The 14,390-nt window shown below is 52.0% G+C and overlaps 1 protein-coding gene across 1 annotated transcript in view; it reads left to right on the top strand.

Annotated features, from left to right (window-relative positions):
- The window catches only part of TCERG1L (transcription elongation regulator 1 like), a 191,681-nt gene extending 182,209 nt beyond the window's left edge, over nt 1–9,472 (top strand). Inside the window, exons 11-12 of the mRNA XM_088842546.1 lie at nt 4,492–4,610; nt 9,316–9,472. Of these exons, the coding sequence (XP_088698672.1) occupies nt 4,492–4,610; nt 9,316–9,472 (276 nt within the window). The remainder of the gene's footprint in view (nt 1–4,491; nt 4,611–9,315) is intronic.
- The last annotated feature ends 4,918 nt before the right edge of the window (nt 9,473–14,390 follow it).

The raw sequence follows: 14,390 nt of genomic DNA, 5'->3' as shown, positions 1-14,390 counted from the left end.
CCAAGAATGGGCCCTGAGAGAAGTTCCAGAAGGATTCCTGTTCTGCTTCTGCATCTCTGGTTCCATCCCAACCACGCTTCTCCCCCTGACTTCTGAGTGCAGAGGGGATGCGTGTGGAGAATGGGTGACTGGGGGCCAACCCTGGAAGCAGAAGCCCCTCGAGGGTCGTCTCAGGGGAGGGCTCTGGCATCACGGGCCGTCAGAAGCATCCGTCTGATTTCAGACAGCGGGGTCCTGGAAAGCCAGAGCCGGGAGGAGAGAAAGTGAGGCTTTGTTTTCAATTCTGTCATCAGCCCATGAAGTTCCCTCAGGGTGCCGACCAGGGGCTCAAGAGAAGCCACTCCGGCAGGGCCTTACTTGGAGTCTGGCCGTTTTATATCTATTTTCCCCGCAGCTGAGGAGACCGGGCGACTTTAATCACTGGTAACATCACCCCCTCTTGTTGCAGTATTAGAAATCAGAGAGCTCACTCTCTAGCCACGACCGCACACGGTGAGCAGCTCGTTTGTTTTGGTGACAGGGTCACTTTAAGCCGTAACTGGGAACACTCAGCGCAGCTGCCAGTGCTGTCTCACTGACCGCCGAGGTCAGTGCTGCTGCCTTCAGTCCGTGGGTGTTTGCAGAGGCCATCAGCCCCTTTAAAGGAAGCTGGAGAAGTAAGACTCCTCCGCTGATGGTTTGATGTTTAGGCCCCGCCTCTCAGCAGGCAGGGTGCTCAGGGCCCGTTTGTGTGCTGAACAGACTGGGCTTCCGGACCGAGTGGGGACTCCTGCCTGCCGTCTTGAGTCTGGAGGGTGGTCATGATATGAGAAGCACCCTCAGGAGCAGCAGGGCTGGATTCCTGCAGCCCGGGAGGGCTGGGGTGCCAGGATGCACTGGGGGCAGACAGATCAGACTAGATGGACGGTCAGCTCACGCTGAGTCCACCCTTTGTGGGGAGCTTGCAGGCATCTTTGTGAAATCACCAGGGGACACGTCAGGCCCTCTGATGTTCACACTGCACACAGGCGGTGCTCGTCCTGCAATGTGGTCCCCGAGCCCCATGAGGAGGAGGAGGAGGCCAGCTCCCTGTAGCTGACGTCCTTTAGCACCAGAGAGCCTCAGACGGAACCTGGCATCGTCAGAGAAACCCACCTCCCGGCAAAGCGGCAATGTTGTCATTTCTCAGAGGTGCAGAGCTAAAGCTGAGCTGATGAAGGAGACAGTATTTGGGCCCCATTCAGAAAACACGGTCTTATTTATGAATGGATCTGGCTGGCAAGCAGCAGTCATGGACTCTGGTGGGGGGGACCCACCGTCCCTTAGTGTTTCGTGGGAAAAGCCAAGGCTCACAGTGTGTTCATTGCCTCCATCCCTCTGTGGGGGGCTGCAGGGGAGCGGTGAATGGGCCTGAACTGAGAGCAGGGGTCTGGGGAACGTGCATCAGAACTGTTTCTATGGCAACAAATGGCAATCCATCTTATTTCACTGAAACACCCCTTGACAAGATAATGGCCAGTGGTCTGTCTTTTAAAAAGTCATGCCCCACTTTGAATAAGACTGGTGTAATTTGTTAAACAGGAGAAAAAAAAAACCTGTTACATTAAATTATAGCGGCATAAATAAAGCGCCAGAGCAAAGGCAGTGGGGAGAGCAGAATCTGATTAGAGGGTAAATGGTTCCAGGCAGACAGAGGAGCAGGTCTGTCTCACTGCTCTGACCCCGGTGCCAGCCAGGGTTCTATCCAGATTTAAAATTAATAGAGCAAAACTCTGACTAATGATGGAGCCCCACGCTTTTATTTGGATAATAACCCTGCATTCACTTTTTTTATTAGCTGAAATTATCAGAGAACTGGAGAGCTTATGTTACCATTTGCCTTGAAGGTGAAATAAGCCCATCGCATTGCTTCCTTAAATACATACGTGCATGCTCTCCATCCAGTCCTGTTCGTGAATATTTGATTTTGCTGATGATTCTTCTGGAGGTGAGAAGCATTTTGGATTTATAGTCCCACAAAGGGACTGAAATGGAATCTGAAACCATCGGGCAGAGCAAGGAGACCAACTCCACCCGGGGAGCAATGGGGCTGTGACCAACCACATGGTCACTTCCGGCTCTGTGACCTCAGGAGGATCCTTCGGAGGAACACAGGAGACTCCCTGCACTCTTGGTTCAAATTCCAGGATCTGCAAAGGCCACTGATGGGCTTGGCACAGAATTGCTGTTTATTGGCCTACTAGGACCCAATGTGGGCTTTTGCGGATCGATTTTATTTATATCCACATACACATCTAAGTTTGCCACGAAGCGGTGGGACCAGATGCCTTATCTCCATTTTCTGAATGCTGAGCTTTAAGCCCGGTTCTCACTCTCCTCTCTCACTCTCATCAAGAGCCTCTGTAGTTCTTCTTCACTTTCTGCCTTAAGGGGGGTGTCGTCTGCGGTTACTGGTGTTTCTCCCGGCAACCTTGGTTCCAGCTTGTGCTTCATCCAGCCTGACATGTCACATGATGTACTCTGCATATAAGTTAAATAAGCACAGTGACAGTATACAGCCTTAACGTGCTCCTTTCCCGATTTAGAACCAGTCTGTTGTTCCATGTCCAGTTCTAACTGTTGCTTCTTGACCTGCACACAGGTTTCTCAGGAGACAGGTCAGGTAGTCTGGTATTCCCATCTCTTGAAGAATTTTCCACAGTTTGCTGTGATCCACACAGTCAAACACTTTGGCGTGGTCAATAAAGCAAAAGTAGATGTTTTTCTGGAACTCTCTTGCTTTTTTGATGATCCAACGGATGTTGGCAATTTGATCTCTGGTTCCTCTGCCTTTTCTAAATCCAGCTTGAACATCTGGAAGTTCATGGCAAATAGATGGGGAAATAATAGAAACAGTGAGAGACTTTATTTTGGGGAGCTCCAAAATCACTGCATATGGTGACTACAGCCATGAAATTAAAAGATGCTTGCTCCTTTTAAGAAAAATTATGATCAACCTAGACAGAATATTCAAAAGCAGAGACCTTACTTTGCCAACAAAGTCTGTCTAGTCAAAGCTATGGTTTCTCCAGTAGTCATGTATGGACTAATAAGAAAGCTGAGTGCCGAAGAATTGGTGCTTTTGAACTGTGGTGTTGGAGAAGACTCTTGAGAGCCCCTTGGACTGCAAGGAGATCCAGCCAGTCCATCCTAAAGGAAATCAGTCCTGAATATTCATTGGAAGGACTGATGCTAAAGCTGAAACTCCAATACTTTGGCCACCTGATGCAAAGAACTGACTCATTGGAAAAGACCCTGATGCTGGGAAAGATTGAAGGCAGGAGGAGAAGGGGACAACAGAGGATGAGATGGCTGGATGGCATCACTGACTCAATGGACATGAGTTTGGGTGGACTCTGGGAGTTGGTGATGGACAGGGAGGCCTGGCTTGCTGTAGTCCATGGGGTCGCAAACAGTCGGACACGACTAAGCGACTGAACTGAACTGAACAACACATCTAAATGACCTCTAGTATATTCTCCTTTTAATGATCTTGAAGATTGGAGAGCACCGGGAATGACGCAGCTGTCTCCACCTCCTCTGGGCCTCGTCTGCAACTGACCGTTTTCTGATACTGCAGCAGGGAACGGCCTTGATCTGAGCGAGTGAGGTTCGCTCTAGGCGCTGCTGCAAAGAGGGATCCCTGGTGGTGTTGTTATGTCCGCTGCCGGTTCCTGGGGGAAACCTCACCAAGGTTGTGGTTGGGTTTGCCTACCAGATGATGTCCATAGCCTTTAGATGGAGAGGCAGTTTTCCTTATCGAGGAGCCTTCAGGCCCACTTCTTATCAAGCTGAGGGTGGGAGTTCAGTGCCTGAGGGCCAGGGCTCCTCACTGGGCATTTCCATGACACCCAGGAGAGGCTCACCTCATCTGCAGGAGTCCTGGGGAGCCAGACCCTCCTTCACAAGGGGCTTCTGGGAGCCTCGAGGTGGGGAAGGGAGAGATGCTGAGTTGACTTTCTTTTCACAAGTTCAAAGTCATTTTGGAGATTCAAATGCCAGTTACGTTGCCCTGGGGATTGCTAGAACAAATTTCATACTCTCATGTGTCAGGGTACTGCTGGCTGGGATGTGAGAGTCAGTGAGAAAACTCACATGGCAAGGGAAGCTCCAGGTGTTCCAAAGAGAAGTACTGAGGCCCGAGGGTTGGGTTTCCAAACTGCCCTCTGCCCCCACTGTCTCTAGAGAGCACCGCTCACTCATTCCAGGGAATTCTAAGCAAGCTGATTCAGTGTTTGACCCCAGATCACTCCTGCAGGTGCAGCGCGCTGGTCTCTTGGAGACCTGGTGTGACTGTGTAGACACTCGGTGTTGGGGAGAGACCGTGGTGGGAGGCTCTTCCTTGTAGCTCCAGCAGCTGTGAAAAAGACTGGCTTATCTCAGATTCTCGCTGATTTCCTGTTGTGTGCGAAACACGAGATTTCATTTCTGATATGCACTCTTGTAATAGTTCTCTTTTGTGTGTGTCTTAAGATATTTGAACAGTTTGTCAAGACGAGAATAAAAGAAGAATACAAGGAAAAGAAAAGCAAATTGCTGCTAGCCAAAGAAGAATTCAAAAAGCTTCTCGAGGAATCTAAACTGTCACCCAGGTATGGAGAGAGGGTTAACATCAGGCAATTTATGGGGCTGGAAATTTACCGCATTTTGTAAGAGGATTTTTAAAAATCAGTGCAGGTTACATCAGGTGACCTATGTTCCGTCGAGCATGTAATTTTGGAGAAGGAAGGCCTTCTCTCTGTGCTGTCCATGAATGGACCTCCCAGCCCTGCTTCCCAATCCCCCCGGCAATCGGGGTGCTGTCTGCTGACCAAAGGCACCCTGGCCATTCTGTCTACCCTACATGATGGTTTTCAACCTGTCAGCAGCCCTGACTCCAAGGCCAAAACAACTCATCAGTAGGTCAGCCCTCATTAGATTGGTCTAAGTCCTGATCAAGTGATACGAAAGTGAAAATCCAAAACAACACACAACAGCAAAATGAACCCCCCAGCAGCCTGGGCTCCACACGCCTGGGCAGCTGCCCAGAGTGCACTGTGAAGACGCTCCTCCACGGGCAGAAGGGAGGAGTGAAACTGGCCGTCAGATTCACCTAAGATAATCAGGCATTATGCCCAAGAAATGAAACAAGCAGATATGAAAATGACGTCAGAAATAAAAGAATGCATAAACCTAACTCTTCCCAAAATTAACTTTGACTGACATTTAAAAATTAATGTGCATATACTACTTTTAATTATAAAACTACAAATTTAATGAGTGAAAAATGATTCATTTTGACGTATTTTTGTTTTTAGTTAAGACATTATTTTTAAATGTACATTTGTGCATTTTTATTTTTAATAATAATGCTGACAGTGTGCATTTTTAATAATAGTGCTAAAGGAGAAGGCAATGTCAACCCACTCCAGTACTCTTGCCTGGAAAATCCCATGGGCAGAGGAGCCTGGTAGGCTGTAGTCCATGGGGTCTCGAAGAGTTGGACAGTACTGAGCGACTTCACTTTCACACATTGGAGAAGGAAATGGCAACCCACTCCAGTGTTCTTGCCTGCAGAATCCCAGGGACAGGGGAGCCTGTGGGCTGCCATCTATGGGGGTCACACAGAGTCAGACACGACTGAAGCGACTTAGCAGCAGCAGCAGCAGCAGATCATATTTAATTGGGTATTAATTGATGTTTGCTTTCTGCGCAGATGTAGACATCAACATTTTGATCAGTAATTGGCTAACTCACTTGGTCAATAATTGGATAATGTAATTTTGTATTGGTTATATAGTCCTTCCCTGGTGCCTCAGATGATAAAGAATCTGCCTGCAATGCAGGAGACCTGGGTTCGATCCCTGGGTCGGGAAGATCCCCTGGAGAAGGAAAGGGCAACGCACTCCAGTATTCTTGCCTGGTGAATTCCATGGACAGAGGAACCTGGTGGGCTGCAATCCATGGGGTCACAAAGAGTCAGACACGACTGAGTGACTAACATTTTCCCTTCACTATGGGTCCTCAGAAAACTTCTCCAACTATTTAGAGGATAGGTACTTCCTGAATGGGAAGGAAATTTGCATGCATTAGCCCCATCGCCAAATGCTAACCTGGAAACATAAATGTGGGTCTAATGATTTGTAAATTGCGGTTTTCTACCGGACGCTGGGTTCTGGCCATGGATTTTCCCATCATCCTAGTCAGTGACCCCGGGCTGGGGGTTGGTTCTGGAGCTCCTGTGTCAGCGTAGAGCAGCCTTGCCCATCCTTGGCCCTGACCCTGGGGCCAGGCCCTGGACCTTCACAGCTTGCGTGTCTCCATCTGAGGGGATAGTTGCCCTGCTTCACCGGCCTCTAGCAGGACGCATGTGGGGCAGACCAGGCAAGACGTGCGGTGCCCGGCAGGTTCTGAGGACTCTCATCCTCACTCACCACCACGCTGGCCTCAAGGACAGTTAGCTCACGGTCTCTGTCCAGCCACTGCTGGAATGTTAGCCACAAGCCAACGCATCTCCCCCTCCCGTGAACATATCGTGAATGGGAAGGAGAGACATTCAGTCTGTACTCGACAATTAGGAAGAAGATTACACACACACAGAAGGAAAATCAGTGGTATAAATGAATATACTCTTCATTGAAATTAGATCTAATTGCCTGCCACTTTTTAGAAGTGTATACTGGGCATATAATACTTTTGTAATTACAAAGCTGGCTTGCGTTTCAAAGGCAGCCAGTTTCGGGACGTTTCAAACCCTTTCCAGATCCTCTTCACGTTCTCTTCCCGCCATTCGCAGGTGTCCTAGTGAGAGCGGGCAGTTCTTGCTGCTGCCCTCTGGGTCAGCTCAGGCATCCGGAGGACTCTTAGTGACACCTCCCATCATCCTGGCTCCCATCCTGACTGCAGGGATAGTCCCGGGCCCGCTCCCAGCCCTGCCCAGCTCTCAGGGTCTTGGGGCAGGGAGAGGAGCCCCGGGGGAACCTCCCCGTGGGCTTTGGGACCAGCACTCTGGCCGGATCAGCCACCTCCTTCAACTGTGGGCAGCCAAGTCCCTGGGGAAAGGAAGCCACAGTGATCGGTTCTCAGAGAGCTTCCCCAGGCTCACTGGACGGTCCACCAGGGTCAGCAGTAAGGCAGGCTGCCCCCTCGACGGCTAACAGGCCACAGAGTTTTGGTTCGTTTTTCTTTTTGAGGATGCTTCTTTTCAGAGGTGCCCGGAATAGGGTCTCTCTAAAAGGGTCTCCGCCCAGCCCCCTGTTGAAGATGCTCGGGCCCCCTCTAGACACCCCCACGATGACAAGCGCCCCGCGACTCGACGCCTCCGTTTCTCATGCCAGTGGGCGATGGGAGTGCAGATAAGCGTGTGCTGGTCCAGTGCAAGGCCGCTGTGACGTCACGGGAGGGTTTCACACGGAGGCAGTGAGGGAGGGCGGGAAAGAAGGGGGAATGTCGGCAACCAGAGAGAAGCCTGGGGGCAAGCGGGGCTCCGGAGCGCGCCCGGGGAGCAGGAGTGCTTGAGGAAGGTGGGGACACCTTGTTTAGTGACAACACAGTTATAACTGTTGCAGCTTAGTCATGTCTGACTCTTTGCCACCCCATGGAATGCAGCCCATCTCTGCCCACGGGACTTCCCAGGCAAGCATACTGGAGAGGGTTGCCATTTCCTTCTCTAGGGGATCTTCCTGAGCCGTGCCTCCTGTGTCCCCTGCATTGCAGGCAGATTCTTTACCCACTGAGTCACTGGGGAAGCCAACAAAGGTCTGCTAACTATTGGTCTTGTCTCGTAACAGCAGTGTCAATATAATCTTGTTATTCATGCATTAAAGGTAAAGAATCTGCCTGCAATGTGGGAGACCTGGGTTTGATCCCTGGGTAGGGAAGATCACTTGGCAGAGGGCTTGGCAACCCATTCCAGTATTCTTGCCTAGAGAATCCCCATGGACAGAGGAGCCTGGTGGGCTACACAGGATCACAAAGAGTCAGACACAACTGATAGACTAAGCACAGCACATTAAGTTATAATAATTCAATGTAACAATGAAATCTCTGCAATAATAAATGAAATTGTCTGCAAAGAGAAACTGGAGGAAGAGGTCTCCCTAGGCACAGGGTGCATCGGTTTCTCACACACTCTGGGCCCCTCCCGCAGCTCCGGCTATAGCTCTTGCAGGAGCCCCAGGCAGGAGGCAGATGGCAAAGTCCAGGCACCTGGCTCCCCGGGGCCCCTGACCCCTGGAGCTGTCACAGCCCTTGGCTTCAAGCTCACAGCTGGGAGGAGAGTCGGCTCTGGGGACCAGGTCCTGGCCGAGGTTCCACTTGTCCCTGCAAGGCTGCATCCACTCCCGCCCTGAGAGCTTCCCCGGCCCCTCAGGCCTGGACTGGCTGGCATCTCTGAGCTCCTTACAGGCACCTCCCTGGCCTGTCGATCACGGGTTCCATGAGTCAGTACTCGGGTGCTAAGCACACGCCGCTGGGCTTAGACTGTCAAGAGGCTCCATAGAAACAAAGCAGGTAACGTGCTTCCAAGGGTGCAGGGAGAGGCGAGTTGAGTTGCACAACTGAGGCTCTTCAAGATGACATCCATGGTGAGGGCTGTGAGAGGGTGCCTCTGTGTTTGTGGGAAGATGAGAGAGTCTGGGCTCCTGGAAGCCATTCCTTTGATCTTCACCTCGGCTGTCTGGGGCCAGGGTCCTGTGTTCCCACATCCCGAGCTTCCCGTGGGGAGTGGCTGCAGTCTGGTGGCTGCCAGCTGGCGGGGGTTCGTTCCTTCCCAAGCTCACTGTCCGTGAGCTGCAATCGCTGGTGCCTGTGACAGCCTTTGTTTACTGATATGGCAGGAAATGTTCCACTCCTCACTTCTAGTGAAAAGAGAGCTCTAAAGGATGAGTGGGGAGAGGAGGGAAGGGTGTGCCAGGTGGAGGGAACAGCATGAGAAGCCCAAGGCAAGTAGAGCACAGTGAGAGCAGAGGGAGCAAGAAGACCTGTGTGGCCAGAGCAGCGATGGGGTGGGCGCTGGGGGCTTGGAGTGAGACGAGGCCCAGGAGGGAGGTGAGGCCAGGCTCGCATCCAGAGGGCGGCCAGATGCAGAGACGGGCAGATGTGTGAGTTAACATGGCTCAGGCATTGGCCGGGCCTGTGGGAAGTGACACCCAGTACGGGGAGCAGGCAGGTGGTGTTGGAGGCCCAGTGGCCGTTCCCTCTGTCCATTCACCTGCTGAGGGTCCTGCTCCTGAGACTCTGGGCTCAGGGAGGAGGTGCTCAGAGCCCCAGGAGCCGCTCTCCTCCAGGAAGGCCCTCAGGATGCCTTTTGTCTTCCAGGACCACATTTAAGGAGTTTGCTGAGAAGTACGGCCGGGATCAGAGGTTTCGACTCGTCCAAAAGCGGAAGGACCAGGAGCATTTTTTCAACCAGTTCATCCTTATTCTCAAGAAGCGGGACAAGGAAAACAGACTCAGGCTCCGGAAGATGAGATGAGTGTGTGAGGACACAATCGGGCTGAGCGTTGGGGTGTCGGGGCGTTGGGGCAGAGGCGGCCCTGCCGGCCAGGTCGGGAGCCCGCGAGGCCATGGGCTGCGTTCTCCCAGGATTACTGTTTCATATTGAAGCTCCCTTTGGTGCAGCCTTCCGAGTTTGATGCGTTTCTTATTGCCATGATGTGTCACTCCCTTAAATGTTTTACTGATGCAGATTACTTGTAACATAGACAAAATTCTACGTCTGCTGCAGGTTTGCCCCTCAGCGGAAAGAGGAACCGACTCTAATCCCCTCAAGGCGTTTTCATCAGTCGAGCCAATTATCCGAAAGTTTTCTGGAAACCTTTGTGAGTTCCTTCCATCCCTCAGGAGTTCCATGGTGTTGGGACGTTCCGACTCGGGTCCTGGGTCTCGGTCTAGTTTTCTGAGTAGTAGCATAGGTTGTTCATCATCGCAGGGACACCTGTGACCATCGGACACACAGACCACGGACCACCTACAGGTCAAGGGTGATCATCGCCCTCTCCCCCGGCGGGTGTTGGGCCTGGAGAAGGGGGCTGCGCTGTCTGTGGGAGGTCCTCCTTAAAAAGGAATTATTTTGTACAAAATCATCTTACAAATATTTGAGTTATTTTTCTTGTATGCCCAGAGTTTGCATGAGATTTTTCTCACCATCTTTGTATAAAAAATTTAAAATTTTTTTGAATTAATAAATATTTTAAACCAGTGTATTTTGTGGCTTTAGACTTCCAATCTTAAGCAACAAAAATTGTGGCTTCCCTGGTAGCTCAGAAGGTAGAAAACCCATCTGCGATACACAACACCCAGATTTGATCCCTGGGTCAGGAAGATCTCCTGGAGAAGGAAATGACAACCCACTCCAGTATTCTTGCCTGGAGAATCCCATGGACAGAGGAGCCTGGTGGCTGCAGTCCATGGGGTCACAAAGAGTGGGACATGACTGAGCGACTAACACTTTTACTTAAAGAGACTCCATTTCAAAAGGTTCGTAAAAGCATCTGCAATTGCCTGTAAGGGCCGTGAAAGTACTACTCAAAAGGAAGCCTTGCTTTTCAAGCTACCAGTCCCAGGTGGAATCATATTTGATAAAACCTGGTAATTAATCGTATTCTGTGAATTACTGAGCATCTGGTTATTGATTTCAGGTTTATGAAGTGTCTATTCAGATATCTCGTCTTTGTCCCCAGCACAGCCCTGGCAATGTCTCCCATGTAACTTCTTTCTCATCAGACAATTCCTGAGAAAGAACACTTTGTCGAACGTATTAGGAGGGAACTGGAAAATGTAGGAGCTCCCGGGGAACCCCTGGGATTTCCAGTAAGCCGGAGCCCTCTCCTGCCATCAGCAGCAAGGATCCATCTGCCAAGCCTGCTGCTTGCTTCTGGCTCTGGGGAGGGACTGGGGGCAACCACCTAAGCACCAGCCCCTGAGAGTTGGGAAGCTGGAGCGTCCCCAGCGCGACATCTCTGGGTGGGTTTGAGCAGAGTGCATCTCAGGAGACACGGCCACGGGGACTGCCTGGCACCTAGAGGGCGGCTGTCCAGCCGCCCCCATCGGCTTCTCTGGCGTTTGCTCAGCCCTCTGTGCCCTGTCCGGCAGGGTCTGCACCTCTGCACTCATGAGAGGCACGTTCCAAAGATGCTTCTCTGAGCCTGGAGTGTGGGGTGTGGGGGACGGCTGCTCCCTACTCTTGCTATTTCCATGCTCTTCACACAACGTCTGCAGCCTGATTGCCCTCTGTAAACTGCCATCTGATCCCCCAGCGCGACACTGGATGTGCCTGGCAGTGTTTCATTTAAAATGGACGACTGCAGCCAAGCCGGTCTGGAGGTGGGAGGGAGCCCACGCCCCTTCTGGACCCTCTCTGCCCACGGTCTGCTTCTCACTGCCCTGCTCACCACCTAGAAGGCGCAGCTGCTGGCTCCAGACATGAGCAGCCCTGGCCCATCACAGCCCGGGTCAGGAGAGACCCCCGAAAGCCCCAGAGGAGGGTGGGTCTCTCTGTGGGGGAGCTTGAGGCTGCTCAGAACGATGGTTCTAGAGCCTGTCCTTCTGGCCCAAGGCAGGAACAAGGCCGCTCTGCGGGCTGCGGTTGGCGCGGTGCCAGCGGCGGGCGTGACAGGTGATGGCAAGGTCACCAAAGAGCCTACGGGCACCAATGCCCCGTGAGCTTGACCGAGAGCTTCCAGCCCCAGGCGGCCAGGCGGCGGTCCTGGGGCCGTCAGCTCCGTCCTTCCCCGGACCCTCGCTCAGTGGTCCCGCCCGCAGAGAGCATGGTGCCGGGGTGGGGCTCGTGCACCTTTAGCAGCGTGCGGGTCAGCGTGGCCCAGTGCTGCCGTGAGAGGCGGCTCTGTCCCCCCTGCAGCGCCTTTCCAGGCTGATCACAATCCTCTCCGTTACTGGGGCAGCACTTCTCCTCTTGAATAAATGAGTTCCTCAGATATCAATCGCCCTGCCTACCCAAAGCGCCTCCACCATCACCACAGTCCACGCTCTCGCAGAAGGACTTGTCACCCTGGCTTCCCATGAAACACTCTCTTGACCAAGGAACACTTTTACCAGAAGAGTAGTTGGAGCAATGGGTTCACACCCACCAGATTCCCTGGAGCAACTGGGAGCCTTACATCCTGGGAGCAGCTGGCTTGATGAAGCACTGGACAGCTCTGACACGGCGCCGCCAGAGGGACAGGGTCCTCAGAGGCTGGGCCGTGGGGTTGTCTTCTTAGGTTGACTCTCCCCATCTCCATGAAGGGGAGGTGAGGGGCCCCTCACTACTGCGCTCAGGGACCCACCCAGGGAATCCTTCCTCCCACCCCACCAGCTTCTGACTCTGGACAGCCTGGGCCCCAAGCGCAGAACCCAGCATCTTGGTTCTGCTTTTTTGCATATTCTATTGACTTTGTTACAAATTAATCACTAAAGGGATATTGACTAAAAGCTTAAATTATACAAAACGTACTGCTTAGAAAGACACAGGTTCCCCAACACCCTGCAGAAAAATCTCTAGACATTTTTGCTTTTCACTCAAGAATTTGGGAACTTACCTTTTAGTTCACATAATCGTTTAAATGATTTATAGTTGAAGATGGATAGATAATCTCTGATTATATCCACATCTAGATTCACATCTGTCACTTATCAATCAGTTTGTCATAGGAGGGGCAGGGCACCCAGGGTCTAATCAGACAAGGCCTCAGGAGAAACACAAGTTTGGGAAAAGCTGGTTTATCTTTGGACGTGGACTGCATTTCAAATGCTTGCTCCTTTTCCGGGCTGCAGAAACCATCAATATTTTTTAGATGTCTGCATATATGGATGCTGTAAAAATATAATAGACTAAGTTTCTTTTAGACGATAGCTTCCTTTAATTTTTGCCCATTTCACTTTCATTTCAAATGCCACTGGCATCACTGAGGTTAACTCAGTGGGACTTCTAAACTGCGAAACAGTAGCAGGAAACTAACCACCCAACGGCGGTTGCCAGAGGCCAGGGTGCGGGTTGGGGAACAGGGTGCGGGTGGGGGAAATGGTTGAAGAGCAGGGGACACAGTGATGCTCACCTGTATCTTCCCTTAAAAAAGGTCACCTGGAAACTGCAAGCATGTCACTCAGTCAAAGGACAAAGAGGAGTCGGAAGAAAGGGGGTGGCTCTTTCTGTCCCCGATCCTTTGATTAAACGCCTTCTCGTGTCCCTGAGCCTCAGGGCTCTGGTCCTGGTTGCCACCACCCCACAGCTCCCCCTGCTTTTCCCATGCGTCACCCAGACGAGAACCCGTCCCCCGGACCCCGCCACCCCCGCCCCCGCTACCCTGCCGCACGGCTCCTGCAGGTGAGCGCGGCCTGTGACCCTGGGCCGTCCATGGCCCTTCTTCCTCCCCACCTGGTGGTCTCCAGGTCCTTCCTGGTATTGCCACGGCCCCCATTTCCTCAGCCTCTTAGAGCCTCTCACCCAGGGCAGACGTCCCCGGGAGAACTCTGCCCCTTTGATCTCACTCCTTGGGCCCCCCGGTTCTGCAGGAGGGTCCTCGGGAGACAGGCGGGGGTCCTGGACCCCAGAGCAGCGAGACAGAGTGGCGCTTTGGAGCACCTGCTACCACGAGCCAGAAAGGCTTCGCTCCTGGGTGTAGGTGATGACCGATTTCTCACCCCGCATCTACCGAGCATTCACTTTCTTACTGAACGTTTCTGTCTTCACTGCTGCTTCATTTGGATGACCTGCTTCAAGCAGTTCATCAACAACAGTCAGACAAAATCGTTCATGTCTCTTTTTCTTTTGCCAAATATGTGAACTTTGTTTATATTTTCCTGATAAAGTTTTTGAAGTGTCAACCGGTTAAAGTCTCCTGATGATTCATGAAATGTCTGCCAAGATAATGAAGTAACGATTTCGAAGGAGGTCATTGCTGTGAAGGGCTTCCCTGGTGGTTCAGATGGTAAAGAATCTGCCTGCAATGCAGGAGACACAGGTTAGATCCCTGGGTTGGGAAGATCCCCTGGAGGAGGAAATGGAAACCCACTTCAGCATTCTTGCCTGGGAAATCCCATGGACAGAGGAACCTGGCGGGCTACAGTGCATGGGGTCACAAAGAGTTGGACACAACTGAAGTGATTTAGCATGCACGCACATAGGAGTTTTTACAACAAATGACAGGGTAGTTGGAACTTCGAAAGGCTGCTGCTGATTCAAGAGATGTGAAGTTTCTACATAAGGGAAGATGCGAGAGTCTGAGCTCACTGAAATCATTCCTGTGATCCTGCCTGGGCTCACTGGGGCCGGAATCCTGTGTTTCCTACCCTGAGTGTCCTCAGGGTACCTGGGCGTTGAGGTGGGTGGGTGGCTCCAGGGGTTGATGGCTTGACGGCAGGCATCCTGCTTCTGTCCTGAGCTCCTGCTGGGC

Source organism: Moschus berezovskii, chromosome 12 (assembly GCF_049115385.1).
Source record: "Moschus berezovskii isolate FMDL1 chromosome 12, NW_MosBer_1.0, whole genome shotgun sequence".
In the NCBI taxonomy this organism is placed as follows: domain Eukaryota; kingdom Metazoa; phylum Chordata; class Mammalia; order Artiodactyla; family Moschidae; genus Moschus; species Moschus berezovskii.
The sequence above is the reverse complement of the archived record's forward strand: the minus strand, read 5'-3'. Positions and strand labels throughout refer to the sequence as shown.